The 22633-nt window shown below is 46.9% G+C and overlaps 1 protein-coding gene and 1 pseudogene across 3 annotated transcripts in view; one reads left to right on the top strand and one right to left on the bottom strand.

Annotated features, from left to right (window-relative positions):
* Window positions 1-2396: 2396 nt before the first annotated feature.
* On the bottom strand, window positions 2397-3496 carry LOC115656762 (annotated as a pseudogene).
* NPL (N-acetylneuraminate pyruvate lyase) overlaps window positions 3478-22633 on the top strand; it is a 32073-nt gene continuing 12917 nt past the window's right edge. For 2 of the 3 annotated variants that reach the window (XM_030572942.1, XM_030572944.1), the window contains exons 1-6: window positions 3478-4391; window positions 8684-8752; window positions 13279-13352; window positions 14078-14165; window positions 15630-15687; window positions 17674-17749. In XM_030572942.1, the coding sequence (XP_030428802.1) occupies window positions 4267-4391; window positions 8684-8752; window positions 13279-13352; window positions 14078-14165; window positions 15630-15687; window positions 17674-17749 (490 nt within the window). In that variant the 5' untranslated portion in view covers window positions 3478-4266. The remainder of the gene's footprint in view (window positions 4392-8683; window positions 8753-13278; window positions 13353-14077; window positions 14166-15629; window positions 15688-17673; window positions 17750-22633) is intronic. The other variant, XM_030572943.1, reaches the window with a different exon arrangement.

The raw sequence follows: 22633 nt of genomic DNA on the forward strand, positions 1-22633 counted from the left end.
AAATGTGTGGGTTGCATAATGTGAAGTTTTATATCAGGGAATTTTGGGGGCTGCCTCAATAAAATGGAAACAAGTTTTATAGATAGCTGTGTAAATATTGCTACCAACGTTAAGGCGGTGATGCATTTTGATTATATCACAGGGCTTTGTATAAGTCAAATAACGTCTGGCCTTGGCGTTCTGGAGGGGCTGGACATTGGTGCTGTGTGCATGGAGGGGTGAGGATGATCCTGCAAGATATGCATGTGTAGCTCCCTTGCCGCCTGTCCTTTGGAAAGCAGTTAGCACCTTTTCTCTGTATTTTATATAAATTATGAAGGCAGTGTGGGTGGAAGGTTCTGGACTCCACTGCCCAGTTCCCCAGGAAGGTATCTCTCTGGGCTCCCCCACTTCCTGGGCAGGCAGCTCTAAGAAACTTTAAAGCAGTGGTCCCCAACGCGGTGCCCATGGGTGCCATGGCTCCCGCCAGGGCATCTATGTGCACTCGCGTACTGGCCGATGGACAAGCAGCCGCTGAAATGCCACGTCATCAAGAAGCGTCACTGCCAAAATGCTGCTGATTTTCGGCACTGACACCTCTTGACGTTGCCACTTCTCGGCGGCATTTTGGTGGATGCTTGTCTGCTGGCCACGGTCCTCGGTGGCTTGTCGTCCGGTGCCCGCCACCCAGAAAACGTTGGGGACCACTGCTTTAAAGTGATGATTTGGGTGAGTGTGCATGTTTATCCTGGGAGATTTGTGTTGATTTGTGAATGAGGGGTGTTTGGAGTTATTGTGTGGTCTGATTGTGGTGGTCCTGCTGGTGGCTATGTTTGGGAGTGTGAGTTGCATTGGGGAGCTTGTATTGAGGCATACAGGCAGCAAATCAAGCTGTGAAAAACTGTGGCAGTTGGGCCAAGTAATCTACCATCTGTGCAGACTGATTCATTACCAAAATTGTTGCATGCAAATTACCTGTAAAGGAAAGGTGGTGATTGGTGAATTACCTCTGATATCACCATGATCTATGACTGTTGGCATAGATCAGTGGTCCCCAAACTGTGGCGCAGTGGCGTGGAGAAACATTTGAGGGAGGCCAGGGAGGGAGCATCACCCAGCCCCACTCTAACTCAGCTCTGCCCTGACCCCAGCTCCCAGCTACAGCTCCGCTCCTGCCACCAACCTCTTCCCACGGCCATGGTTTCGCTCCTGACCCCAGTCCATAGGCACTGACTCTGTGGGTGCTCTAAGGCTGGAGCACTCATGGGGAAAAATTAGCAGGTGCTCCACACCCACTGGCAGCCAAGCTCCCTCCCTCCTTCTCTCCCCCGCTACCAAGTGCACTGCGTCCCAACTCTTCCCCCTCCCTCCCAGCGCTTCCCACACCACCGCCACCCCGCCGCCTAACAGCTGTCTGGTGGCACTTAGTACTTTCCGAGAGGGAAGGGGCAGGGACACAGTGCTCTCAGGGGAGGAGGCGGAGAAGAAGCAGGGGTGGGGACTTGGGAAAAGGGCTGGGAATGGGGGTGGGAAGGGGCAGGGCTGGGATGGGAAAAGAGTGAGGCAGGAACATTGGGAAGGAGTAGAATGGGGGTGGGGCGAGGGCAGTACAAGGAGGGAAGAGGCAGTGCAGGGGCAAGGCGAGGCTAGGGGCAGGATCAAGCACTCACCAGGCAGAGGGGAAGTCAGCGTTTATGCCCCTGTCTCACCCCCACCCTCAGCTCCTGGCCATAGCTCCATTCCCAGCCATGGCTCCATTCCCGGCCCCAGATCAGCCCCCAGCTGCAGCCCCAGCCCCAGCCCCCTTGACCCTGTCCATGCATTCCCCCTCCACCCCTGCTCTCGGTCCTGGCTCATGCAGAGTGTGCAGGGGGGGGGCAACTGAAAAGTTTGGGGACCACTGGCATAGACAATGACATGCCGTACTGTTTTTTTTAATCTATAGATATAAAACTACTCTGAATGTATACTTAAGGTGGTTTGTCTATAAAATAAGATGCAAGTTGGTTTGAATTTTATTCCTGATTTAAATAAAGATTTAAAGATTTAAATAAATATATAAGACATTGCTAAATGTATATTGGTTTTGTAAAATGCTTGAAAAAGAAGTCTACGTATATGCTCCTTTTGATTAGCATTTTACCTTTAATTTACTAAATGCTAAGAGAAACAAGTTTATTTACATTTTTGGGAGATAATGCAGCCTACTTCTTAATTACAGTGTCACCTGAAAGTGAGAACAGGCATTCACATGGCGCTTTTGTAGCTGGCATCGCAAAATATTTATGTGCCAGATGTGCTAAAGATTCATATGCTTCTTCATGCTTTGGTCTTTGTTCCAGAGGACATGCTTCCATGCTGATAATGCTCGTTTAAAAAAAATGCATTAATTACATTTGTGACTGAACTCCTTGGGGGAGAATTGTATATCTCTTGCTGTTTTACCTGCATTTTGCTATATATTTCATGTTATAGCAGTCTCGGATGATGACCGAGCACATTTCGTTTAAGAACACTTCCACTGTAAATTTGACAAAATGCAAAGAAGGTACCAATGTGAAATTTCTAAAGATTGCTACAGCACTCAATCCAAGATTTAAGAATAATGAAATCTATATTTATTCCAATTTATTTTAATGTTTCCAGTAAGGCTAAATCATATAAAATTTAAGTCTTGTTTTCCTCAAAATGGCAGATGGCACCAAAATATACATATATCTAAAGAAGGATAGGGTAGGAGGGACTTCCACAACCACACAGCCAACTCGTTGTTTAAAAAAAAAAGGCGGGGAGGCGACAAATGAAGAAGGGCATGAAAGGAAGCCTATGCAAAAAATATGTAGTGATGGGAACATCAGAAACAAATTTCTTGTTCAGTGTTCATGGATGAATTTTGTAATAAATTAAAAACAAAATTCTCAGGTAAAAACTGCAATGAGACGAGTTTGAGAGTACATATTAGCCATGCAGAGTAAAGCCCCTTGTGAGGATTGGATCCTTATTCCATATGTCATATGTCAAGGAAATGCATAGTTAGGGCACCCAAGCCATCGGAATGCCTTTTTTTTTTTAAATCAAAACCTTTATTACATCCATGGGGGGGAGGCAGAGAGAACCAGCCTCCCTGTAGCCAGCAGGGGGCAGCGCGCTGACCCAGCCTGGGGGAAGGCTCCCTCTGCAGCCAGCGTGTCGTGGCGACCTCCTTCCCAGGGTCCCGGCCCCGGCCATGTCACAGCTTCTTCAGCCAGTCCAGGGTGGGCCCCTCCTTGTCGCAGGGGTGGGAGGGGATGTCGGGCATGTTGTCATCACCTTGCACAGGCACTGGGTATACGTAGGGCGTCGCTCGGTTGACCAGGCCGGAGTACTTCGCGTAGGGGCTGAGCAGCGGCGTGACCGCGGCCAGGATGCCGATGGCGAAGGACACGGTGATGACGGGCTCCTTGGCCCACGCGTTCTTCAGGAAGGCGCCGATCTTGCTCAGCGCCGCTATCTTCCCTCCCGCCGCTGCAGCAGATGTTTAAGGACAGGGGCGGCTCCAGGCCCCAGTAGTGTTTGGGGCGGGATGGGGAGGGGCGCTCTGCCGGTCGCCGGGAGGGCGGCATGCAGGGTGCTTTCGCGGGCTTGCTTGCGGAGGATCCGCTTGTCCCTCGGCGTCGGTGAACCTCCCGCGGCTCCACCGAAGAGCGCCCCCACCCCCCTGCTTGGGGCGGCGAAATGTCTAGAGCGGCCCCTGTCTAAGGAAATCAAATCTCTGCAATCGTGCATACAAAACTGATCAGTGCTGGGCAGCTGCTGAGCTGTGATTGTCCTTCTTCCCCTTCCTCTCCCGGGCGCAAACATTTCTTCCATTCCGCTTCACCCGCTCCCTTGCCACGACTGAAAACGATCAGCCCCAGCAGCAGTGAACCATGTAACTAACAGAACTGCGCCGACCGGCCCCTGCTCCTTCGCTTGTGCAGCAGGGCAGCGCCCATCCGCACCCGTGGTGGGGGTCGGGTTGTGAACTCTGGCAGGACCGTGGCTGTTCACACAAGGGTATAATGGGGCCCAGTCCCGACTAGGACTTTGGTCACGACCGTAACTTAACAAGGGTGACAAGGAACCAGGTCTGCAATGGGCAGTGAGGGGCCCGCCCGGGCCTTTAACGCCGCAGCCCTGGGCACGGAGCCCCCCCATCAGAGGAGGAGCAGTTTGATCCGGGAGCAGGTCCTGCGGCTGCGGGTGATGAGGACAGGCTTAGGGCAGGGCTTCAGCTGCTGTCAGTGAGCATGTGCGGCCCCTCCAGGCATGCTCAGCAGTGCAGAGGAAGCCACAGCGGCTCGAGGGGGCAGTCAGACACCAGATCAGCCCCGTGCTGAGTTCCAGGGGACGGAGGCAGCGCGGTGCAGCGGGCACAGGGGCTCGCTCTGCAGGTGAGGACAGACTGACACAGGACAGCAGACTCATTGCCGTGGGGGGCAGGCTCTGCAGAGCTGGGGAGGGCTGGCAGTTGAGAAACTCAGCTTCTTAAGAGTGTGTGTGGGGGGTCAAACTGGCAAAGTCTTGCGAAGGGGAGAGAGACAGACTGACTGAGGGGTGGTATGTGGGGCTCACAGGAGGGGGGACTGAGTTTCTGAGCCGTGTGGTTGTGATGCGGGAAGGAACCAGACGCAGACAGCTTGTGTGTTCAGGAAAGCGCCCCGCCGTGAGGCGTGGCAACCTTTTTATTCTTTCAGTTACAGCGTCATGCATAGCTTACAGCCTTGTTTACTTGTTTCGCATTGGTGGAGGACTCTTTCTTCCTCTCGTCCCCTCACCCAGTGCATGTGGGCAGAGCGTGCGGTACTTTCCTAATCTTGTGATAATATGGAGTCAGCATTCTAAGACAAATCAGCATTCTGTGGCAAAGGCAAAAGGGGGTTTTGCAGGGGCGGTTTCTGGTGGCCTGCCAGCCAGGACCGATCCCTACATCTCCACCTTTTGTTTTTAAAAGGAAAAGGCAGGCTTTTGTTTGGACCATGGGCACCCTTGGGTGCACAATGAAATTAAGGAGGGAATGCACTGAATGCCACAGCAGGTGAGCACGAGGAATAAGAGGCAGAGTCCTCCGTAGGTTATTAGCTGATGTAGCCAACCCCATCCTGGCAGCCAGCTAGCCAGCCAGTCCCACCAGGAGGAAAATGGGTCACTGTCAATTTGAATTTGAGCAGTAAGATTTTTAATAATGGCTAATTGATTTTCAATAGCATAAGAATGATCAGAAATATTAAAACAACACATATTATTAACTTTTTTACAGCCATAATGATGCAAAAGCAAAAGATAATCAATAGCAGCTCTATTTTGCAAAATACCATGGCGTAACTGCATTTGTTCCTCATTAAGCAATGCCACTGCAATAGACGTGGCATTAAGAGCTTTAACCGCTGAGCAAGCTAACCAATTAAGATTTTTACTATTACTAATTATTAAGCCAGGTATGCCAACCAAGGAGGTGGCCAAGGCATTATACATAACATTACACAAAATTTAGCATTTAGGCAAGCAATAAGGGCAAGTAAAAAATTCTCCGGGGACTTCTCCTTATCTTGTTGCTTTAGCAGGTGGTTAGCCTGTTGGGAGAGAGACTTCATCTGCCCCCATGTCACTGGAGCATTGGGAGGACCGCGGTATTGCTCTTGAGACAAAGTCACTGTTGTAGTTATTAACGGGTTAAAATCAGGAATGGGATTGCTAAGGCCCTGGTGCCACGCCATGCTGTGGGTTGCAAGTGGGGTCCTCCTTCCACGGACGTATGTAACGAGCTGGGACCCACACCGGTCCTTGTGGCGTGCTGACGGCCGCGTATCCCCGCCCCCAGGTTATCAGCGGAACTGGGGCACTCCACGAAGTGCCGGGGAGTTGCCGATACGTCACTTTTGGGGCGGGGAGTTTTTCTTTGCACCTAAAATGTTTTTGTAAGCGGGAAACATAATGGGTACCATCAAAAACAAGATTTAAATGATTGATTGTATATAAGACGTGTGCTAGATTTAAATGATTGGGGTGGGGGCTAGTTAAAAAGTGGCAAATTTCTGTTACCAATCTATCCCTCGTGTCAGGTGATCAGGCTGACACTACAGGATCGCTGGGGGAAGATAAAGAAAATACACCATATAACTGAATTTTGAAGCTTTATTAATAAAATAATAAAACAACAATGGAGAGTGTTGGGAACGCTCCCACATCACTCAGGAAAATATTAATGCCCCAAGCCCGAAGCTCCTTTCATACTTACACAGGTACGTTTAGACTGGCCACTTCTGTGTGTAATGTTCAGAGGAGGGGGAGAGGTGGAAGGGAGATTATCCTGTATACAGCTTGTCCAGAATTTCCAACATGCTTCTGCTTTTGAGAGGGCTGTTCTTTTACACCCTGGAATCTCCTGCGGCGTCTTTTTCAGAGATTCCAGTCCAGGTCGGCTGCCTGTGGCTTTCGACTCCAGGGTCACAAAGGCACACTGTTGGATCTTACTGGACAGTTAAGCTTTGCAAATGTAATTTTAGTTCTGTAACTTGTATTTCCTTTGCTTTGCCTCTGTCTATATTTTTCCTTCACAGCCAGCTGGGGCCGAAAGCAGCCTGTACCGCGCTTGGAACTGGAGGGGGCAAAAGGGAGGGGGCGACGACAGCAAGGACTCAGAGGGGGCTAGACTAGGGGCTGTCGCCCTGGGTGCAGGACTTGGGGTTTCAACCTCCGTGACATATGAGGGAGGTGGGGTAGGGGTGGGAGAGGCAAGCGGGGGCGCCTCCTTTCACAAACGCCCGATTGCCTCTGCACAATGTTGCCACAGCAAGATGTGTTGGATGGGCGCTCGTGGCTCCCTTAGGAGCCGTTCGCCCACATTTTGCCAGTCAGAAACCTCGAGAGATCCTTTCTCGGGGTACCAAGGGCACTTAACCTCTATAACATGGAGCAAATCCTCCACATGTTGCTGTGATGCTGTTATGCGACCAGTTACCTTGAGTAACTTAACCAGCTCTTTCACATGAGCCTTCTGTTGCACGGACAAGTCCCCCCCCATACTCACGAGGGAGTGCGCAAAGACGCACTGAGGTGCACCACGGCTCGACCGGCCGGTGGGTACGGAGGGCTGGAATCACGTCGGGGTCACCAGATGCGGGAAGGAACCAGACGCAGACAGCTTGTGTGTTCAGGAAAGCGCCCCGCCGTGAGGCGTGGCAACCTTTTTATTCTTTCAGTTACAGCGTCATGCATAGCTTACAGCCTTGTTTACTTGTTTCGCATTGGTGGAGGACTCTTTCTTCCTCTCGTCCCCTCACCCAGTGCATGTGGGCAGAGCGTGCGGTACTTTCCTAATCTTGTGATAATATGGAGTCAGCATTCTAAGACAAATCAGCATTCTGTGGCAAAGGCAAAAGGGGGTTTTGCAGGGGCGGTTTCTGGTGGCCTGCCAGCCAGGACCGATCCCTACATTGTAGCAGATTTTGTCCTCTTCCCCCATTCCCTGTAAGGCTCGTGATGCTGTTATCTCTGCTCTGGAGCTGTTCACCCAATGTGCAAATCAACATGTTCTCAAGAGAGTCTGTGTCGTGTGCTGTTATTTCCATACTATGTGTACTCTGGGCAAAACCTGTTAGAGAGTAGCTGTGCATTAACAGGACTCACAATCCACTCTGTTGTTGAGTAGGGGTGCCAATGCCATCTGTTTCTGCTGAATCGAATCTTTAATTTATTGAAAAATTTAGTTTCTATCGCCTATGATTGTGAAAACAACCTCCCAAAGCTGAGCCACGTGTAACCATTGCAGCGTTGAAGTCTTATGTCCTCAGACATACCACTCTGGGTGCCTCCAATACTGCTCAGTAATGCCAACCAGACATGTAACTGGGACAAACTGGATCAGTTTTGTTTTGATACTGTAGACAAAGTTGGAAGCAGCAGCAGAGAAAGTTATGGCGGAGAAGGCATCAAAGACAAAGGCTTGGAAAGGGGTAGCATAGCATAGCGTAGTAGAGACCTCATTATCCGGCAGGAGAAGAATTCTCCTTTTCCCAACCTTTCCAAGACGAGAGAGAGGCTGAAGGTGGGACTGGTGCCATGTTTGTAATAACAGTAATGAGAGTGGTAGGTTAAGAGAAGTAGAATTGACCAGGCTCAGAAGTGACTTTTCAGTCACTTAATTTCCCACAATCTCCAACCCAAGCAGAAGCTATAGTGCTCTTCAGGAATATGTCCGTATGAAATGTAAAGTTTGGTGGCTTAGTTCCCTTGATAAAAATGTGCTTATATTTTTCCCCCTTTATATTGTTTGATGTGCATCTTTTCCACTTCCTCCCCAGACCTAAAAAATGGTGGTAGAAATTTTGCTTCCAGAAATTCTCTCTTCAAGCAGAGACCCCAGACATAATTACTGTCTGGCCCAAAGGTGAATGTTTTAGGAAGTGATGCACATGTGAAAACAGGAGATTCAAAGAGAAACTGCCTTTGAACTAGAACTGTATCAAAGTGCTACCAATCTTATGCTCAGACCTTGCCTGCTACAGTAACCCTGTCTTTACAGGTCCTCAGAAAACTGCACAATCTGTTTTTCTCAAAAGAAACGTACAAAGTCCACTTGTTCCAGGCTTTGCCTGTAGGGCTTTGTCATTAACAGAATTTGCTCAACATATATATGTCTCTAGTTGAGAGAAATTTTGCTTGTCTTTCTGACTTCTCCCAACAGCTCAATGGCATCGCCAAAGAGATTGCAGGGTCTCACAGCAGCTACAATCACTCCAATGACTCCAGATGGGTAAATATTATCTCTCACCACCAAAAGGGTTGCCGTCAATGTCAATTAATGTGTTGTGAACTTTCCCCCGGAACGTTACATTTTCCTACTTTCTTTTCAATTACTTTTTTTTTTTTAAGTTAACTTTCTAACAGTGTTCAGCATCTCAAGACGACAAAGGTTTGAGAAGACTTTTGTTTGACTGACAATCCCCTTCCTTACAGTCCTGCAGTACTGGGAGCAGAGGTTAATTTTGTGATGGGCAGCTTACTCAGGAGAGTCTAGGCTGGCTCTCGGGAGAAAAAAAAAACCAGGTTGGTTACATTGTAAAAATGGAGTTGCTCAACCTTACCTGCCTTTGATAAGTGCTTTGAGATCTAGGTTTGAACAGTGCTATGTCAGTATTTACGCCACTCCTTTCTACTTGTAAACTGAGAATGTTTGATCTGGAGTTATTGAGAGGCCATAAATATAGAATCCAGTCCTGATGATTCTTATTATCACAAGCAAAATAAAGACTGTCCCTTTCTCTCTTTATCCAACCAAAGAGAAAGGGCACCGTAACATCCACCAGATGCCACTTAACAGCCTGCATCTTGTAACTATGAAGGATGGTTTGCTTAGCTACTTGTTACAGTAGTAGAGTGTAGTTCTAAAAAAACTTGTATTTTTAGAGTACCCAGAAGTTGTTCATAGAGCTTCCCTTCTCAAAAGCACTTAGTTTAATTACCAAAAAAGACACAATGGATTACAGCAACAAACAATTGGTCAGGAGGCAGTGGCGGAATTAAAAGAAAGAGGCATGAAACTTAGAACTACACCATGATTTGCTGACACTGGGTTGTTATGTGCACATCTAAATGATCCTGTGACATCTTTTGGCCTATAAATATCCATGTGTGTACATACTTCTTTAAAATGCATTTTTAAAAATTGTTTCATAAGCCCACACATCTTTAAATTGGGGTTAAGGTTGCTGAAATGAGCACCCAAACAGTGGGCCTTGAGGGCACACAGGAACAGGGAAGTGTAGACGGCTTCAGTCTCTTCTCAGGGGACATGGGAGCAGTTAGTGGAGGAGCATTAGGTGACTCTAGACCTGCTCATTGTGTTGAGAGCCCAAACCATGCATTCAGGTGGCCAGCAACACTGGTAAATTGAGTGGGAGGGAGGGCAGGCAAGCTTTCAAAGTGTGTGCTGGGGGAGTGTAACTGGGTGGCTTGCTCTTAAGGGCCAGATGGAGGGCGTACGGCTAGTCACCCCAGATTATGAAGAGTCACACCTAGGTTGAATCAGGGAAGCAGAATGCAGAGAATGGCTTCAGCACAATATTCTCTGGTCTCACACACCTCCCTATCTCCCACACTCGTGCTGGGGGTGGGGAGGTGTGCTGGAGAAGAGCGCTTATGGCAGCGCTCTGTTTGCTAGAGAGGCCCCTTGGATAGAGGATATTTTCCTCCCCCCCTTTAAGTCCCCTTTATATTGCCAGAGTGGTGTAAAGTGATTTTCATGTAAGGGAGAATCAGGCCCCGTCTGCCACTCTGACGTTGGCTCACTAGCCACATAGTCAGAATAACTAAAAGCTTCTTGTGGTAACTAATTTAAAATCTGAACCTGATAGAAATGCTGTGATTACACATGCTGTCTGTCTCACCAGTTTAAGGACAGCTAGACAGTTAGCATTTTGAGTCACACTCCAATGTCCAAAGGGAACTGTATGGCTGACCAACAACACTACATATTTCATCTGGTTTGGAAACTCTGCATTTTTCCCCCTGAATATTGAATTGGGAGCTCAGATTTTTTTTTTTGAATCTTGACCCAAGAGCGTTTCATTCCAACCTTAATTCTCCTTAAACTACAATGTATAATACAAGAAACAATTAATAATCCGAGCATGGTAGAGCTGCTGGAAGTGAGCCACTGTATTTTAATAGGGCAGAAAAAAACCCCACAAAGCATCTTCAGTAGCAGAAGTAAGTGGCTGTACCACAGGGTCTTGTTTTGTTTCTCATGTTAAAGCCAAGACCACAGCCCATTAAAGGGGTTAAATGGTGAGCATCCAAGAATGTAATAGGAGGGAAACTGTTTTTCCTGTAATATTTTACTCTGAGCCTTTCATCCTAAATGATGTCTTAGTGCTCCACAAATTAGAAGCGTGCAGCACACCAGTGAGATGCGGGGAGTGGGAAAGTGGCACTGGTAACCATCTGACACACTGTAGAATACAGATGGGGAGGGTAAGGGAAATTTTGACCAAGAATGCTGGAACTTAACCTCTGATCTTTGTTTAATTCTGTGATGGCAAAAATGGATCACAGCAGACCTGGTCAAGATTTCTCAAAATCTAAATTTTATGGAATAAAAGTATTCTATAAAGGTCACCATTGTTTGAGCAGCTCTAGATCATAGGGTCTGTCTCAGTGATTTCTGTAGTCAGCATGTACCATTTAAAATTCAGACAATAGTTTTTAAGTACTCTTTCTGCAGATTAAGCCTGGATTCTGAGCAACAAATTGTAGCCATCTCTCATGTGACCACCAGTAACACACATTCTACAGAGCAAATTATACCTCTCATTGACACAGGCACAATCCTATTGTCTTCACTAAATTTGCACAGATTGGAATTTAGCATACAATATCTGGGAGGGGCTCTGCAGGGCAAGCAGCAATAAAGAGTAGTGAAAATATATGGGTAAGAGATTGCAAAATTGTAAAGGTATGGGCTAGGTCCTCAGCTGATGCTAATTTACATCAGCTGAGGATTTGGTTCTCTGCCTGCCACTGAAGTGAGCAGATATGACTGTGAATATGCAAAGGAATAGCTTTGTCAAAGCAATAGTTACTATTTTTACCTAGTCACTTTTCAGTTAGACCTGCAGTCTTCAAGCACTACAAGATATTAAATGTTTGCCCAGGAAGAAAGGGCCTTGTTTGTTTTTTCTGTATCTGAAAAACCCACAATAAACTTGCCTAGAATTGTCTATCCACCTCCGAAGGCCTGAATGAACCCGGTTGGCGATTGGAGACTTCAGTGTCTGAGAGTCTACTAGTTTCAAACCTGCCATTAAAACATAATTAAGCTTGGTATCCTTTCTAGCTACACTTTATTACAGCCTTACCCCATGTTCTTTAGATCAATGGTTCTCAAACTTTTTTTTTTCGTGAACCACTTGAAAATTGCTGAAGGTCTTGGCGTACCGCTTAATGACCTTTCCAAATGTTGTTTGTGCCATTAGCTAACTATTGTCAAGCACTTTGGATAAAAGCACTATATAAAAATACCTTAATAATTAATGTTTTTTTGATCTACAAATAAAAGCACACAAATCATATTTTAATATCAGTAGTCTTACCTTTCCAGTGTGATGGATATGCCCTCTCTCCCCCGCCGCGGCAGCCCCAGAGCTGGGGCTGGGAAGGAGGGGGATGTCTCCCCGGCAGCCCCAGCCTTGGAGCTGGGGAAAATTGCCTCTTTCTCTGGCCACTGCAGCCCTGCACATCCCAAATTTTCCTCACCCCCTCTTCTCACCCCACAGCCCCCTCCCATCTCCTCCTATTCCCCTTCCCCCCCCCCCCCCAGGCCACCACCTCACCTTACATGTGAGTCTTCTCAGCGGTTCCCATAATTAGGTGGATGGCCCTTCATTCTCTTGCTTGCAGCTGCCCAGGCGCGTGCCTTAGAGGGAACTATCCGCAGACTACCTGAATGGAGCTCGCGGACCACTGGTGGTCCACGGACCACAGTTTGAGAACGTCAGCTGTAGCGCTTTCCAGAAGTCAGAACCAGCCTGGTGACTGCTGTGTGCTCAGAAGGGCAGTAGTTACGAGACAGAATCAGGAAAGCTTGAAAAATAGTGTTCCTATCAAGTCTTCAATATATATATATTTTAAAGACATGAATACATTGTAACAATAATAGAACACGTGAAGCTTTGTGGTTCTGATCACTGAATATCTGAGTCTTATAGTTCTGTGAATCCCATGCTCGGGGAACCCCAGTTAGGTCTCACATACAGGACCCTTTCTGATCTGGTGTTCTCAGCCCCAAATACCCTATTGAGAAGCTTTTATGTATAGGAAGTGGGCAGATGAAACTTTTTTTTAAAGCTAGATTTCATACTCCCAACCCCTCTAGGGTATTAGAAGGAAACCTGTTAGAACTTGAACTTGGTCAAGGATTCCTTACACCAGGGCAACCTATGGCACGTGTGCCAAAGGCGGCACGTGAGCTGATTTTCAGTGGCACTTACACTGCCCGGGTCCTGGCCACCAGTCTGGCGGGCTCTGCATTTTAACTTAATTTTAAATGAAGCTCCTTAAACATTTTTAAAACCTTCTTTACTTTACATACAACAATTGTTTAGTTATATATTATAGACTTATAGAAAGAGACCTTCTAAAAATGTTAAAATGTATTACTGGCACACGAAACCTTAAATTAGAGTGAATAAATGAAGACTCGGCACATCACTCCTGAAAGGTTGTTGACCCCTGCCTTACACAGGTTATTTCTGTCCTCCCCTTTTTTATCTTTCTTTTTAGAGAAATTAACCTCTCTGTGATTGGGCAATATGTGGATTATCTTGTAAAAGAGCAGGGTGTGAAGAATGTTTTTGGTAAGTCTTAAGTAGTGAACTGTACTTCTTGTCAGCCAAGAGCTGTGATGCAGTGGAATATGGGGATGGGAGCATTATAAACATGTGCACTTAAGTGGAAGAGATCATAGCCTAGTCTTTAGGAATCTGTTTTTGCCCAAATTCCCAGTTATGTGCAGGATAGAGCAGAAGATGAGAATGTTACTGGAGTGGGGAAGGAAGCGATGAGACAACTACTAGACAATGCCACATTAGGGCATTAAAAAGGATCAGAGCAGTGACAGAAAAGACCCATCTGAATGATTCTGTCCACATGTTTGGGCAAGATGTGGTCACCTGATAGACAACATTGGATATGAGAGAGATGCATTTATTCAATAGGCACCTTTATCAAATGAGCTTCAAGTCCATTGTCCTCTTAAAAGGCTTTCTTCCTTTCTGATTGTGTTGGCCTAGGAGGTCATATGCATTTAACTCTTTCAGTGCTATAGGCCTGTTCCTCTTTCTAGAGAGAGAGAGAGAGGGGTGACACACACACACAAATTCCACATGTTTAACTAAAGCACTTAAAAAACCAGTTTATTTAAATCAGTGCAAACCCTTGTGTGGGCTTGCATATTCATTTATAACTGTCCAATATTGAGTTAGTTTGTGTGATTAAATTTCAATAATGGTATTTAGTCAAACCAGTGCAACTTCTCTGTGTAGGCCAGGCCTTAGAGTGTGTTGTGTTCTGCTTGAAACAGTGAATGGCACAACAGGAGAAGGGCTGGCACTGAGCACCCAGGAGAGGAAGCAGCTGGCAGAGGAGTGGGTGACCAAAGGGAAAAACAAGTGAGTAGCTCTAAGGAAACCTGTCTGTTCACCTAGACATTACTGCTTGTCTAAGCAAAGGGTGCACTCTCTAATTACTTCCTCTATTTTCTTTCCTTGTCCCTTTTATCAAGATTTTGCTGGTGTTGTCAAAATCAGGGACTATAGAAATGCTTATGGAGGCATGTGCAAGAGAGGTGGTTTTGGAAAATGCCCTCTTCCTGTTGCTTAAGTTGGGGGAAGGGAAAGTAATAAGTGATGTGAAAATGAGACCATCTCTTTGCTGCTTTTATGTTGCCTTAACACCGGCATGAGAGCCTCACAATCTTTGCATGTATTTATCTTTTCAACACCCCTGTGTGGCAGGGCTGTGCTATTATCCCCATTGCACAAATGGGGAAACTGAGGCACAGAAAGACTAAGTGACTTGCCCAAAACCACACCGGAAGTCTGTGGCAGAGCAGGAAATTGGCCCCATGTCTGCTGAATCCCACGTTACAACTCTAATCACTGGACCTTCCCTCTTCTAGGATGTTTTGCATATTCTCATATCACTCGCCTTTGCGCTGTCTCTAACGTCCATGTTGACAGTGAGTTGCGGGGAGGTAAGAGATGGGGAGGGAGAGTGTGGAATTATGGGGAAGGGACAGTGAAAATTGGGGCAGGGGGAATAACCAGGGGGGGAATTCCCTGAATTTTCTTTTGGCTTTAAAATTTCTGGGCTTTTGTTTGGAGGGAGTAAGAGGGGAAACAAAAATGGGTGAGTTTTTTCCTTGAAGTAGGGGTATCTTGATGATTTTTGTTCGTTTGAGTTAAAAAAAAATTCTGGATTCGGGTTTGCGTTTTTTGTTTTGGGTTTTTTTTATTGTTGAATAACTCAAAAAATTCCAATGGAAAGTTTTAGGGGGAGGAAAAAAGAATTTTGAAAACTTCCCATGAAAAATGAATTTATTTTTTTTAACCTGCTCCGTGTGACTCTCTAAGCTTGCCTACAATGGGCCTGATTCTCCACAGCCTTGTACCTGGTGAATTCATTTCTGCTGATGCAAAATGATGTCAGACGTTGCAGATCAGAATGATTAGCACTTTACATAGGGGAAGAGACTACACAAGGGGCAAAGCAGGGGAGAATCTGGCCCACTGCTTCAGGAAGATCGCTTGGCCAGCATTTGGCAGCTCTGGTGATGAGGATCTGAGAGAGCTGCAGAAATAAGATTGTGGGATCAGGGTGTCGAGAACACCTCTGGGTAGGGGAGGGAACTGGGAAGAAGTGTTGGATGTGTGGCTGAACTTTTTGCTGTACTGTTAAACTTTGTTTCCAGATCCCTTTTAGTTTGTATCCCCACTCCAATGAAGTATCTGCTGTGTGGACAAATAGAGGACATAATTCAGTTACCCAGACTGTCTGTATGGCATCTTTCCCCCACATTTAAATTCCCATAAACCGAAAAATAACAGCAACCTTTCAATCTTTTTCTTGTGCAGGTTGGATCATGTGATCATTCACGTGGGAGCATTAAATCTACCAGAGGCAAAGGAAATGGTGCGTGTGTGAATTTTCTCTTTGCCTCCTTCTTTTGTCTTTCCATAACCTTACATACAAGTGGGTTGGATCCTCTTTTCTTTTCTGAGTTTATGCACTTACTGACATCACTTTCCATGTTATGCTGTCTTGATCCTGGGGAATCCTGAGGGTACATCTACATGGCAATAAGACTCTGGCCTGGGTCAGCTGACTCGGGCTCACAGGGCTTGGGCTGTAGGACTATGAAATTGCAGGGTAGACTTTCAACTCAGGCTGGAGCCTGGGTTCTCAGACCCGCCCACCTCGCAGGGTCCCAGGCTCCACTCCAAGCCCAAATGTCTGTACTGCAGTTTTATGGCCCTGCAGCCCAAGCACAGTGAGCCTGCCAGCTGACCTGAGCCAGCCGTGGGTATTTTATCAACGTGGTCATACCCCCTGAGTCTTTGCGCACACACAAGCATTGACTCTAATCAGCCTGAGTTTGTTTGCTCTACTAGCATCTCCTGGGCAGCTGTCAGGTTATGCAGAATTTATTATTTGTTTGTATTGCTGCAGGGCCTAGGATGCCATTTCATGGAGCTGGACCCCATTGCTCTAGGTGCTGTACATGCACAGAATATGTTACTAATAGATTCTCTGCCACCATTTTACTGGGGGGGAGGAGACTTCCAAATGTGACCTGATACCCCTCATGTGAATGGCCCCATTCATGTCAGTAATATAATTAATGACCATTGTAAATTGTATTAATCACTTTGCTGTGGGTCACTTTAGGAAAACCTCAGGCTCCCCTGGGATTGAGGCTCTTTCGATTTAGTTCACTGGAGGAGCCAGCCAGGCTCCTCTTCACTGCACTCAGGTTGTGGGAAGGTTTGATGAATGGAGGCTTTTGCTCTTTGAGGCTTTGTCGTAAGGGATGAGCTTCTGTCATGAAGTTGCATCAGCTTGTCATGAGGGGATGTTGCTGCCTCACTGATGTATCAAGTAGCATTTGCTGTGCCCTGAAAATTCTCAGGTACCCTTTAACATTCCACCAGGCAAGTATGCAGGATGTGGGATCTGCTTTCAACATTGCCACCTTTTCTCCAGGAGCATCCCAATCAGAAAATTGCTATAGATGTAGTGATGTCTGGGACAAAAAAAATCCCCTCCACACTAGCCTATGTTGCAAGGAAATAAAGTATCATTAGTGCTGAGAGAGTGACACTAGGATGATGGGCATATGTCAGAAAAATCTAGCTAGGCTTATGGATTTTTTTTTTTTTTGAGCCATCCCTAAGCACAAACTACTGGTAACATGGCTCCCCTATATTTGCACTTTATTCCTTTGTTTTCCCCCCCCCCCCCCCCACGGCCCCCATTCCTCATTCCTCCTCTTCTGTTTCTTAGGGAGCTTCCATACTCTCTCCCGTCTTCTGACTCAATCTCTCTCTCTCTGTCAGCCCCTGTTCACTTATGCACTATCTCACTCGCTCTCACTCCACACATGTTCTCAGGCCCAGATGGTCCTCTCCAGGCCACTTCTTCAGGGATGTGGGAATCTTAAAGGCACGTAGTAGCTGAAGGAAGGGAGAATTCTTGATGAACCTGATGGCGCCAGAGAGCAGGATTCTATTTCCTGCTTTTGCCACTTACTTCCTGTGTGACTTGAGCAAGTCGCTTAACCTGTCTGACCCCATTTTACACATTGGGAGACGGTGATGCTAACCTATTTCTTGGGAGGTGGGAGTTGTAGGGATGGAGGACCATTCATTAATCAGGCAGAGGTAATAGATGTGTGTTTTTGTTTAGAAACAGAAATAGTGCATTACATTGATGGAAGGGCCCCTTCATCCCTGGCACAACTCCCATTGACTTTAGGGCTGAACCATAATGTACAACTTGCTTCTAAGAGTTTAATTCATAGCGGTGGAATGGATTGATGTGGTGGTTCTTTGCTATGTGCATGATAAAAACACATGCAGTGCATGCACCTTTTGATAAATTCTGTTCTTTCCTATTCAGGCCAAACATGCAGCTGTAATAGGAGCCAGTGGTATTGCTGCGATTGCCCCCTTTTTTTTCAAACCTACAAACAAAGGTGAGCAGAGATGTCTGTGGCCATCATACCCACAGAGGCCCTTTTTCATCTGTAGTTTTCCACACATTCCGCCTGTCAGCAGTATGATATGGTAAAGGGAGGTCATGTTTTTTAGAGATCCGTGGCAGCAATGCTGCTGTAGTTGGTCAGAGTATTTGTATCTTTGCTATATGGCTTCTCCAATGATAAAACTTCCTTTATAGTGCTTATATTCCTCCTTCAAGTGTTGGGGTTTTTTCTAAGAGGGCAGGTAATCGAGTTTTAATATAGGTCCTGTGTTATAGTCTCCTCCTCTATCCTCTGCTGCTCTGGCTCAGAATGTCACCGTCCTCACTGTCATATGGACATTCTTTTGGAAACCATTTCTGGAAATAACATTGTTTGAATGCCAGTGGTGTGTTTGGTCTTGGTCAAAAGTGAAGCTAATTGATGATCTCTTGATGCCTACTGGACACACCAAATTGCATACATTACATTGGCATATTTGACAGTTTCTGCAGAAGCACAGGAGTGGATTAACAGGACCAGTGCATATTACTTGTGAGGAGCAGAATTACTTGAGAGCAGATCAGAACTGAGGATAAATGATAGAGCTATGTGGAAGAAGCTTGCAGCATTCTGACCTTAGCCAGTGTTATCAATTTGTCAGATTAGCCCAAAATGAAATAACCTATTGTTGTCTCTGTGTTTTTATATAACACATGTAATATGAAGGAATTGCACTGGCCCAGTGGGTTTGAAATAATCAAGTTTACTAATCTTATACACCATTCAAGGCCTAGCTACGTATGTACACTGCTGTTCTGTTGGCTTCTGAAACCTAGACAGTGAGAAACACTAGAGGGCTCACAATTAAAAGCACAGTACCCAATTTCTGTATTCTGCATCTATTAAGTGCAGAAGAGATAGAGAAATAGGGTCTCCTTAGAGATAGCAAGTGTGAAAAATCGGGACAGAGGGTGGAGGGTAATAGGCACTGTCACAGATTGGATCACAGAACCCTCCTCCCCCCCTTGGGAGCTGCCACCTGATATGCCAAGACTACCTCTGCTCCTGCTTTCCCTGCCAGCTCAGAAACCCAGCACCCTGTCTTGCTGAGCCAGACACTCCCGTCTGCTCCAACAAAGACCCAGGGTCTGAATTACTTGCCCCAAAGCTGCAGGTTTACCTGAAAGCAGCTAACAGAAGCGTTCCTGTCTTTAACACTCAGATGCCCAACTCCTAATGGGGTCTAAACCCAAATAAATCTGTTTTACCCTGAATAAAGCTTATGCAGGGTAAACTCAAATTGTTCACCCTCTATAAAACTGATAGAGAGATATGCACGGCTGTTTGCTCCCCCAGGTATTAATAGATACTCTGGATTAATTAAGAAGTAAAAAAGTGATTTTATTAAATACAGAAAGTAGGATTTAAGTGGTTTCGAGTAGTAACAGACAGAACAAAATAAGTCACCAAGCAAAATAAAATAAAATGCGCAAATCTATGTCTAATCAAACTGAATACAGATAAGATTCTCACCAGTTCCAGAATGCTCCCTTTTACAGACTAATCTCCTCCTTTTAGCCTGGGTCCAGCAATCACTCACACCCCTTGCACACTGCCCTTTGTTCCAGTTTCTTTCAAGTATCCTGGGGGGTGGAGAGGCTTTCTTTAGCCAGCTGAAGACAAATGGAGGAGTTTAAATAGACTTTCTCTTGTGGATGGAGACCCCCCCCCCCTCACTCCTATGCAAAGTCCAGCTCCAAGATTTAGGAGTCTCCTGGGCAAGTCACATGTCCATGCATGACTCAGGGCTTGGCTACACTTGGGAGTTACAGCTGTCTTCATACAGCTGTGTAGGGAAAGCGCTGCAGTGTGGCCACACTGACAGCTACCAGCACATTTGCAGCGCTGTTGGGAGTGTGCATTGTGGGCAGCTATCCCACAGAGCACCTCGTCCCATTTTGGCGCCGTGGGTTGTGGGAAGGGTGCGGGTCATTCCGCTTCCTGTCCCAACACCCCGTGGTGCATCGCTTCACATCCCAGCAGTCACTGTTTTTCCGTCCACGTTTGGCGCCATTGTGAGTCTCTCAACGGTTTCTATGCAGTGCGATTTCTGTGGGAAATGGAGCCCGAGCTGCTGAGGACTTTGCTGATGAGTGTCGCCAGCACATCATGATTGGCAGTTGAGCTATTTCTTCAGCTCCAAAGTGACAGTGAGGAGTCCAACGATGATATCGATTCACCTGACGCGTATGACACTAAAGTGCTTTTGGCATTAATGGAAATGCTCAGCACCGTGGAACGCCACTTTTGGGCTCGGGAAACAAGCACTGAGTGATGGGATCACATCATCATGGAAGTCTGGGATGACAAGCAGTGGCTGCAGAACTTTCGGATGAGAAAAGCCACTTTCATTGGACTGTGTGATAAGCTCGCCCCCACCTTGCGGCGCAAGGACACGAGATTGAGAGCTGCCCTGTCAGTAGAGAAGCGGGTGGCTATTGCAATCTTGAAGCTGGCAACTCCAGACAGCTACCAATCGGTCGCGAACCAGTTTGGAGTGGGAAAGTTGACCTTTGGAATCGTGTTGATGTAAGTTTGCATGGCCATTAATCGCACCCTGCTAAGAAGAACCATAATTCTGGGGAACGTGCAGGACATTCTGGGTGGCTTTGGACAAATGGATTTCCCTAACTGTGGAGGGGCGATAGATGGGACGCATATTCCTATTCTGGCACCACCCCACCTAGCATCCGAGTACATTAATTGGAAGGGGTATTTCTCTATGGTTCTCCAGGCGCTTGTGGATCACCGTGGGCGTTTCATTGACATTTACACAAGCTGGCCTGGAAAGGTGCATGATGCACGCATCTTTCGGAACAGTGGCCTGTTCAGGAAGCTGCAGGCCAGGACTTTTTCCCAGACCGGAAGATCATAGTAGGGGACGTTGAAATGCCCACTGTGATCCTTGGAGACACCGCTTACCCATTAATGCCTTGGCTCATGAAACCGTATACAGGGAAGCTTGACAGGAGCAAGGACCGATTCAACTACAGGCTGAGCCGGTGCAGAATGACTGTGGAGTGTGCTTTTGGCCGTTTAAAAGGGCGCTGGATTTCTCTTTATGGGAAGCTATGAGGGCTTGGCTACACTGGCGCTTTACAGCGCTGCAACTTTCACGCTCAGGGGTGTGAAAATCACCCCCCTTAGCGCTGCAAGATACAGCGCTGTAAAGCCTCAGTGTAATCAGTGCTGCAGCACTGGGAGCGCGGCTCCCAGCGCTGCAAGCTACACCAGTAGAGGGTGTGGTTTACGTGCAGCACTGGGAGAGCTCTCTCCCAGCGCTGACATTGCAACCACACTCACACTTCAAAGCGCTTTGAAATTTCAAGTGTAGCCATACCCCTAGCATCCCTGCGGTTATATCTGCATGCTGTACCCTCCATAATGTTTGTGAAGGGAAGGGTGAAACATTCAGTCAGGAATGGACCTCCGAGGTTCAACGCCTGGAGGCTGAATTTGCACAGCCAGAGAGCAGGGCTACTAGAGGCCCAGCACAGGGCTACAAGGATTAGGGATGCGTTGAGGGAGGAATTTGAGGCTGAAAGCCAACGGTAATTTTTGGTGGCTTGCACAGGAGTGAAGTGCAGTGGTTACAATGATTTGCAGTGCCTGTTTTTTTCCTGGGCTACGGTATCTTGCACTTTCTGCAAAAAAGAAAACTGTTTTGAAAGCCACAAATTCATTTATTGAAAAGAAAATAACTAAAAGGGCAGGGGGGTAGGGTGGTGAACTGTACAGTCAGAGGTTTGAATATGTCCTGCCTGGAGTGCTGTGCAATGACTGCTGCACTTCAGGATGAAAATGCTGCATGGTAATGGGGGTTGAGTGCAGAGGGTAAGGGTCATAGTTCTCAGGGCTGGTAGGTGAACGTACAGGTGTTGGGGGCAGCTGCTGGTGGTAATAACCTGGATGCTGGAGAAGGGGGTTTTGAGCTGACATTGGGGCACAAGGGAAAGAGCTTTGGGACTGGGGGTGGGGCCGCACGGTAGTGCTCTGCCTACATGGCTGCAAGTGACTGGATACAGTCCGTTTGGCACGCCAGGATGCTTATCAGCTGGTTCATGCTTTTCTTCTTAGCTACTGCCTTTCTCCTGCTTTCTCTGTCCCTCCACTGCTGCATTTTTTCCCTCCAGTCCTGGAATTTTTTACTCTCTCTGGCAGACTGATTCATAACTGCTTTCACCATATCTTCTTTGCTTTTTCGTGGCTTCTTTCTCAGGTTTTGTAGCCTTTCAGCAGTCTCTGATCCAGCCAGTGGGGTATTCAAGGACACTTATTAGAAAGACAAAAATTGAAACATTTAACAGAGAGGCAATATTGTGTATAATCACAGTGAAGGAGTTTACAGTCTCACTTTAGCATACTTTCCACATACCAACCAGAGCACAGAGAACACACAGCAGCGAAGAAATGGTGAGTAAGGGGGAATGGGTGCAGGAGTTAATTAATCCTGGAAGATATCTCGCTGCTGCGGGTCACCTGGGAAGGGGGACTGATTGGGTCAGGGCTGTACTGGGGTTTCATTGCGTTGGGGAAAGCAAACTGCTGCAGAGGGACCTATACTGAACACTATCCCAACATTTTCCACAGGAGTTAATCCTGGAAGATATCTCGCTGCTGCGGGTCACCTGGGAAGAGCGGGAGGGTCTTCTACAGCAATGCAGATTCTGCCCTGGCCCCTGTGCAGCTTGCCTGTGTGCAGCTATGGTCCCCCCGCCCCTCTTCGCAGCACAGTGGCACGGACGCGTTAGCCTGACTGGGACAAGGACCACAGTGGCTCTCCCTATAAACTTGCGCAAGCACATTGCCCACGCTCTGGCAGAAACTTTTGAAGAG

This window comes from Gopherus evgoodei, chromosome 8 (genome assembly GCF_007399415.2).
Source record: "Gopherus evgoodei ecotype Sinaloan lineage chromosome 8, rGopEvg1_v1.p, whole genome shotgun sequence".
NCBI classification, from domain to species: domain Eukaryota; kingdom Metazoa; phylum Chordata; order Testudines; family Testudinidae; genus Gopherus; species Gopherus evgoodei.